The sequence below is a fragment of the Lolium rigidum genome, chromosome 4, assembly GCF_022539505.1.
Source record: "Lolium rigidum isolate FL_2022 chromosome 4, APGP_CSIRO_Lrig_0.1, whole genome shotgun sequence".
In the NCBI taxonomy this organism is placed as follows: Eukaryota; Viridiplantae; Streptophyta; class Magnoliopsida; order Poales; family Poaceae; genus Lolium; species Lolium rigidum.
The window spans coordinates 262,355,550-262,364,290 of NC_061511.1; the positions used below are offsets into that span (position 1 = coordinate 262,355,550).

Genomic DNA, 8,741 nt, shown 5'->3' on the forward strand with positions numbered 1-8,741 from the left:
GGTAGAATCTTACTCGTGCACGGTTTGGTGCACGCCCACATTAGAAAGTCCCCTGGACTATAAATATGTATCTAGGGTTTATGGAATAAACAACAACCAACGTTCAACCACAAACAAATCTCGGCGCATCGCCAACTCCTTCGTCTCGAGGGTTTCTCCGGTAAGCACCATGCTGCCTAGATCGCATCTTGCGATCTAGGCAGCACAAGCCTACCCACGTTGTTCATGCGTTGCTCGTATCGAAGCCTTTTTGATGGCGAGCAACGTAGTTATCTTAGATGTGTTAGGGTTAGCATTGTTCTTCGAATTACATGCTTTCGTTATGCAACCCTTGCACATCTAGCCGCCCTTACACCTATCTTAGGTGTAGGGGCGGCACCCCGCTTGATCATAATTTAGTAGATCTGATCCGTTACGGTTGCTCCTTGTTTCATCAAGGATTAGTTTAACATCCGCAATAGTTAGGCCTTACAAAGGGTTGGAGGATCCGGCGGCGTGTAGGGTGGCGTTTGCTAGCCCTAGAAAGGATGTTCGGGGATCAACCTCGTGTTGGTTTTTAGGCCCTGTCTAGGATCGGCTTACGGTCACCGTGCGCGAGCGCGAGGCCCAATCGTGAGTAGGATGATCCGATTATGCGGTGAAAACCCCAAATCATCGTAGATCTCATTAGCTTTATCTTGATCAAGCAGGACCACCATATATTCGGACACCTTGTCCGGATCATGGGTGGATCGGCTCTTTGAGCCGATTCACAGGATAACCTGAGAGCCGATCGAGGCTCGTATTTAATGTTTACGTGTATGCCATGCGGGAAACTAAGCGAGGCATCATCCACCTTCCGACCAGGTATAGGTCGGGTGGCACGCCCTTGCGATTGGCATCGGCGCGTGCGACCAGGAGGCTTTGCGGGCCGTCGCTCTGAGGGACTGGGGCCAGCCGCAGCCCTAGTTGTTCCCGGCTCTACCGTGTTGACCGTCTCTGCCCGCCAGGGGGTTTCTGACCGTCAACACTGCTATAAAACTGTTGCTACTGATAAACTCTTGCGAGCAAGTCTGTTTCCAGGTGCAGCTGAATTGACAACTCCGCTGTTAAGGTTTACAAATATTCTTTGGCTCCCCTTGTGTCGAATCAATAAATTGGGTTTCACTTCCCTCGAAGACTGTTGCGATCCCCTATACTTGTGGGTCATCAAACCTCTGGGACTATTTTCCATCGAACTGATGCTTCTTGTGATATATGGACAAAGTCCCTGATAATGTGGTTCGGGTATCCCGAATTACTGCAATTCTTCGATGAAACAAAACTTGAGTCTTCATTAATAAAGTAAGTGAAAAACTATAGGGCTGAAAGGGGCCCTGAGAAAGAGAGAGAAACTAAGTATGATGCTGTGCATCCTTTTAAGCAAGAGGAGGGTTCTTCTTATCTTCAAGCTTGTCCGCTGCACCAGTGGTTTTGGAAGCATCACTAGTTTCATCAGGAATTATTGCGGCGATTGCCGTAGTTTTGTTTTCCTCCATGATGATCTTGCCATCAGCTGCCGATGTTTCCACTGTCGAAGCTTCTGGGGCGAGGTCGGTTGGCTTCTTCTTCGTCTTCTTGACGCGTTCATCTTCTTTACTGTCGATCGCTAACGATCTTGAGGGGAAGTCGACAGGTTCCTGTTTGAGCCCGAACTTCACAGCAATCCTCTGAAACTCGCGATCACAATTATCCGAGCGTGAGAAACTTCCATAGACTGTGATGTTCGTTCCATTGTTCCCAGGCATTTTCAGCTTGAGGTATGCGTAATCTGGCACAGCCAAGAACTTGGCATAAGCTGATCTTCCGAGTATAGCGTGGTACTGTGATTCCCAGTTCACTACTTCAAACTCAATCTTTTCCTTCCTGAAGTTGTCGGGTTTACCAAAGACGACGTTCAAGTAAACTTTGCCAAGCGAGTACCCCGGTAAGGTGGGGAGAATCCCATGGAAACAGGTGTCTGTTTCTTCTAGCATCCTCATTGTGATTCCCATGCTTTTGATCGTGTCGAGGAATATAATCCGCTTCCATCGTCCATGAAAACTTTGCTCATTTTGAACCCTCCGATTTGCGCCTCAACTACTAAGGCAGCGTGCCCCGGTTTTGGGATTGTCATCGGGTGATCTGCTCTGCTGAACATAATGTTGTGTGATGACCATTCGATATATTCAGGAATATTGGCCATGATGCTTTCTGCCAGATTGACCTCTTGGGTGAGCTTCTTCATCTCCCATATCGAAACACCAGTCTTGTGAATCATGCTCATTTGTCCGCGTGGTGGTGGAAAGGATTCGTTAGTGTTGTGAGGCTGAACTTGCTGGACCTGGTGCTGAGGCGGAGGTAGAGGTGGAATTGGCTGCTGCTGCTGCTGTATGAGCTTCTGCATCTCGATGAACTGTCAACAATCCCTGAGTAGATGGCTTGACTTTTTCTTGTTATCTTTTTGGTCGATGTAGGAGTGCAAGTAGCAAGGAGTGGTTATCTGCTCAGCGAAGGGTAACTCAGGGGTCCAATGTGGTCGTGGTTTGTAGTTACCACGGTTCCCAGAGTTACTTCGGTTGCCGTCCTGCCGATTGTCTCGCCTGTCGTCGTATCGATCGTCTTGTCGATCGGAATATCCCGCGGCTACCAAGTTGATGTCATCGTAACTGCGGTCTTTCCTTTTCTTATGACGATCCCTTCGACCGCCTGAATCGTGCTTCGGCTGATCGTCGTCTTCGTCGTCACTATGTTGTCGTGGGCTTCGTACATTGTCTTCGCCATCAGCCCAGCTGTTAGCAATTTCCATCAACTTGGTTATAGTCTTCAGCTTCTTGCGCCCAAGTTCTTCTATGTAGGTTTCACGTCGGATGCCGTCGCTAAAGGCATCGATCGCTTTGTCGACGGAAACATCTTCTGCGGCGTTCAGGAGTTTAGTGAATCTCCCGATGTATGCGCGCATCGACTCCTTTGGCTTCTGCTGACAATGCCGTAATTCTTCGATCCCAACAGGCCTCTTGTATGTTTCTTGGAAGTTCGCGACGAAAGCGTCCACCAGGTAGTCCCAAGACTTGATAGAACCCTTCGGCAGGCCTCTCAACCAAGCCCGTGCCGAATCTTTCAGGTAAAGTTGCAAGCACTGCACCGCTGCTATCTGATTTCCTTTGTGCAGGATCACAGTTTGTAGGTAATCGTCTATCCATGACCTCGGCTCCTGCTGTCCATCATATTTAGCAGCGTCGGTAGGGGTAGGTTTGAACTTCTTGGGCGGCATTGTCTCACGGATGTTATAGCTCAAGCAGTCAGCTCCCCTCAACTCGCCTTCATACTCCTGGCTCTCTTCCGAGGCATCGCAGTCGTACTCCTCCCTTGCGGCTCGCCGTCGTCTGGCTTTGTCGATTCGGCTCTGGGTAATTTCGTCTCGGGCGTCTCTCGAGCGGTGCTTTGAGCCACTGGCTTGGAGCGTGGTTTTTTTCCTTCCGTGGGACCAGATTGTCTCCCAAGATTGCGAGGCTTTCCAGGGCGCCTCGATGGGCTTGATTCATAGGACCTTTGGGTCGTTGATTGATGAGGTATGCTGCGAGGTTGGCGGATTCTCCTTCAACGATTTTTGGCCTCAACATACCCGTAGTGTCCGTAGTCATGAAGGATTTGGATAGGTTCGAGGTTATTTCTCTAGCATCGTCTTCTGAAAGTCTGGAGAGCCTCGATCGGTGCTTCCCCGCACCTTGGTTACTTCGGGACGCACTTCCTCGCGAGCCCCTTCGCCGTTCACTGGATTGTTCTGCCGCGAACAGACGTCTTTCGAGGGTGGCTTGCTCATTCAATAGATGCTCCCGATTTTTCTCCAAGATGGAGCGGTAGGCATTGAGGGTTCCAACCGACGTTCCGGCGGGAAGCGGTGTGTTATTAAGTACGGCTGCCCTGGATGCTGCCCATTCTTCCTCTGCGATGGTGTAATCACTATTATTGTTGCTGGCGCTGTTTTCAAAGCTGTGTCATCGGCTGGAGCGCGGGGTGTGATCTCCACCTCCCCCGTTCCTTGCGTTTCCTGTGTTATTGGCAGCGTAGACTTGGTGGTGCGCCGTTTTCCAGGCAACCTCCTTGACAGCGATGTCGACACTGTCCTCTCCCGATGAATACTGAGCACTGCAGATGAACGATGTGTCACTCGATCCCAACCCGTGCCTGGTGTCGCAGTTCAGGCAGTAGTACGAAGTCATCTCTGACAGTTGATACGTCTCCAACGTACCTATAATTTCTTATGTTCCATGCTAGTTTTATGACAATACCTACATATTTTATTCATACTTTATATCATTTTGATGCATTTTCCGGTACTAACCTATTAACAAGATGCCGAAGCGCTAGTTCCAGTTTTCTGTTGTTTTTGGTTTCAGAAATCCTACACAGGAAATATTCTCGGAATTGGACGAAACAAAAGCCCACGGCCCTATTTTCCACGGAGGGTTCTAGAACATCGAAGAAGAGTCGGAGGCGGCCAGCAGGGGGGCCATCCCATAGGGCGGCGCGGGCCCACCCCCTGGCGCGCCCAGGTGTGGGGAGCCCACCCCCTGGCTCCCCCGACGCTGCCTTTTTGCCTATATATTCCTTCGTATCGGAAAACCCTAGTACCGAGAGCCAAAATACGAGAAAAGTTCCAGAGACGCCGCCGCCGTCAACCCCATCTCGGGGGGTACGAAGATCTCCTCCGGCACCCTGCCGGAGAGGGGAATCATCACCGGAGGGCTCTACATCACCATGCCCGCCTCCGGACTGATGCGTGAGTAGTTCATCCTTGGACTATGGGTCCATAGCAGTAGCTACATGGTTGTCTTCTCCTATTATGCCATCATGTTTAGATCTTGTTTGCTGCCTATCATGATCAAGATCATCTTATTGTAATGCTACATGTTGTGTTTGTTGGGATCCGATGAATATGGAATACTATGTCAAGTTGATTATCGATCTATCATATATGTGTTGTTTATGATCTTGCATGCTCTCCGTTGCTAGTAGAGGCTCTGGCCAAGTTGATACTTGTAACTCCAAGAGGGGGTATTTATGCTAGATAGTGGGTTCATGCCTCCATTGAATCTGGGATAGTGACAGAAAGTTCTAAGGCTGTGGATGTGATGTTGCCACTAGGGATAAAACATCAATGCTTTGTCTAAGGATATTTGTATTGTTTACACTATGCACAGTACTTAATGCAATTGTCCGTTGTTTGCAACTTAATACTGGAAGGGGTGCGGATGCTAACCCGAATGTGGACTTTTTAGGCATAGATGCATGCTGGGTGGCGGTCTATGTTCTTTGTCGTAATGCCCTAAGTAAATCTCATAGTAGTCATCATGATATGTATGTGCATTGTTATGCCCTCTCTATTTGTCAATTGCCCAACTGTAATTTGTTCACCCAACATGTTATTTATCTTATTGGAGAGACACCACATGTTATTTATCACCCCGGTCCATTCTTTTACATCTGAAATACAACCTACTGCAATCATTGTTCTCTGTTGTTCTTTGCAAGCAAACATCATTCTCCACACCATACGTTTAATCCTTTGTTTTCAGCAAGCCGATGAGATTGACAACCTCACTTGTTAAGTTGGGGAAAAGTATCTTGATTGTGTTGTGCGGGTTCCACGTTGGCGCCGGAATCCCCGGTGTTGCGCCGCACTACACTCCTTCACCAACAACCTTCACGTGGCCTTCATCTCCCTACTGGGTTCGATAACCTTGGTTTCTTACTGAGGGAAAACTCGCTGTTGTACGCATCACACCTTCCTCTTGGGGTTCCCAACGGACGTGTGCTTTACCGTCACAAGCAACTGCTTTTTTGGTGCCGTAGCTGGGGAGGAATCAACACTCCATCAAGCCCAGTCACGCGCCATCAACGGTACGGGGTTATCGGATCCGACCGACATTGAAGACGTCGATCGAGGAGTCGATGGCGGGGATGAATTCGTCGAGTCAGTCAGCCATGCTGAAAGGTCGACTGATGATGACACGGTTGACCTTGCAGCCGATGGGGGCGATTTCCTCACTGATTCGGGGGCGTATGGTTCCAGCAGACGAAGGACTCCTTCCGCGTTGACGTTGTAGTGGACGCTCCCGAACGTCATCTCCATATTTCCTTGTAGATCCGAAAAAGTCGAGCGAGAAGAGTCACTGTGCGGGGTGAACTCATAGGAGCCGAATCGGATTGGACTTCCCATGATTGGCGATGATGAAGGCGTCGACGAAGCTGCCGACGACGTGGTTGGATCTGCCGATGACGGATCTTGTGCCAACATGTTTCCCACAGATGGCGCCAATTGTCGAGGGTACTCCTCGGCAATGCCCTCAGTTTGGGGCTTAGGGTAGATGGAATCATGTAGGCTGATACGAGACATCGGTTATCAAACAAGCGGGGAGAGCGATTTACCCAGGTTCGGGGCCGTCGATGAGGTAAAACCCTTACGTCCTGCCTGTCTGATCTTGATTATGAAAATATCGGGTTACAATGGGGTGCCGAAGGTTTCGGCTGGGATCTCGTCGAGAGGCTAAGTACTACGGGGACCTAGCTCTGGACTTATGGTGGCTAAAACTACTAAGATTGATTGTGTCCCTCGTCAGCCCCTCTCCTGGCCCTTATATAGGGAGCCAGGTCTCGAGAGATCTGTCCGGGTACGACTAGGTTACAAAAGATCCTAGTTCTAGACTTTCCTTGCTTGATTCGTTTCTTCGTCTTGTTCTTCAAGGAATCTTCTTCGGCACCGCAGTAGTGGCCCACCTTGCCATCGAGTGTCTTCATGGGCCTCCGGTTGGGCCGCACAGGATAGGGCAATAACAGTTAGCCGAAGGGTAATGCCCACGTCAACAGGGCTTCCGCGGCAGTGCATCATGGGAGGTGATGGGGCGCAGGTTGAGGACGTCGGGCGACACGGCTGCTTGGTTGTGGCCTGATGCACTTCGCCGGTAGGCATGGAGGAGTGGGTGGAGCGGTGGCGGCCTTCACCCCCGGTGGGTTCGGTGGTGGCGGCACACATGATCCGCGCCGCCTTTTTCTTCTCTGGTGATCCGACAGGAGTGACTGGCGGCGTGGGGGCTGCTGGTCTAGCTTTGATGGTGGCGGTCCTCGGGTTTCTCTCATGCGAAGATGAAGATCTGCCGGAGGCTAGTCTACCTTGATCTGGCTGGAGTGATGAGTTCCGGAAAGCTCCGTCGGTGAGTTGAACAACACATCTTTTGCCTGGAGTTTGCTGGATCGGTTGGTATTCGGCCGCACGCACCCATGCTTTTATTCCGACCGTTTGGTTCTGAAGGGAACGACGCGAAGCTCTTTTTTGTGTTGACACCAAGTAACATTGGATCCATGGTGAAAGTCAGAAGAAGAGAATATCATGAAGACCGGATGTGAGGACTAGCTAAGGGAGGTTCAAGTCTCCGCGATGTTGAGGGACTTGCTTGGTGTTACGGGCTTCACAGTGGTATGATAGTGGGAGCGACAACACATGTGAAGTTCAGAGTCCTACCTTTCAGGGTGAAAACCCAAGGTCTTGCCTTAACTGGTTGTGCCTGGCAATAACCTTGTTGGAGGCATTGTTTTGAAAGCGGAGACTATCTCCAGGGTGAAAACCTAAGATCGTTGATCGGGCGACGATGGTGCTGAAACACTGTTCCCTTCTTGAAGGCGTCGCTTTTGGAGAGTCTGTATTTCAGGTGTTGTCGTGGTGGTGGATGTATTGTTGTTGTTAGGTCTAGGATATTGTAGCGGGACTTTTGTTTCTTAGTTTTATTTTCTCTTTTTTGGATGTGTGTATCCGTACTGCCATTAGGTTGTTGGGTTGTTGCAGAGACTCGGTATAATTGGTATCTTTTGATATTAATATATTCTCTTTATCAAAAAAAGCTACCTCTTCCAACAACACGACCAAGGTACCCGCAAAAAAAACATGGCCGAGGTAACCGAAGGTGAAACCAATCAACCATACAATGATACAAAGATACCATACATGCTCAAGGTTTGTGATAACATGGAACGCTTGTTTGTAAAATACATACATAATGCACAAGTAACATGGAGCAATTTCCACTCAAGCAAAGTTACAGCCTAGTGGATCAGCCAGGCGCTCAGTACTTGACAGGCATGATCCTGCTAGAACCCTCAAAAGAAAAATAGCTAGCTATTTAGGAACCTAGTAGTAACACAACTTTATGTCCCACACAGCAAAACCATTTCGTTTAGTTGTAGCTTGTTTCCCTTCTGAAGCTGTTGCAATTTGCTTGCTTCGAGCCGTCGGCAACTGCAGCAGTGCTCGGAGAGACGAGGTTGCTCAGGCCCCTCGCTATCTGCATCTTGACCTGGCCCCTCTTCGCCGGAGGCCTCTTCTCCTTGTTGAAGCTGCTCCTGTACTGGTACTCGTACTCCATCGCCTCCAATCTTCTTCCTTCTTCTTCTCTGCTTCTTTTGTGATGTGTAAGTGTGCTTGTGTCCTGTGTCTTGAGTTTCGTGTATTCACTTGTGGAAAGGATGCGATGGAGGAAGGTAATTTATAGGGGAGATGTTGTCCTGCACCACTTGGTATGTGCATCTTATATTCTTATTCACTTCTATCTGCAGGAATAAAGTTGCTATGCTTTTAGGGTCACGGTATTCCAAGTGTAAACGTGATCAATTGATCATGGAACTAAATAACCAGGGAATATATGCCTACACACCGAGGCTGAGACTTGGAAGAGCGGGCCAGTAATCAG

At 49.3% G+C, this 8,741-nt stretch overlaps 1 protein-coding gene across 1 annotated transcript; it reads right to left on the reverse strand.

Annotated features, from left to right (window-relative positions):
- Positions 1-8,029: 8,029 nt before the first annotated feature.
- On the reverse strand, positions 8,030-8,493 carry LOC124650421. Its single transcript, XM_047189950.1, has one exon. It carries the CDS (start codon positions 8,415-8,417, stop codon positions 8,229-8,231), a length of 189 nt encoding a protein of 62 aa, XP_047045906.1. The 5' UTR covers positions 8,418-8,493; the 3' UTR covers positions 8,030-8,228.
- Between the last annotated feature and the right edge of the window lie 248 nt (positions 8,494-8,741).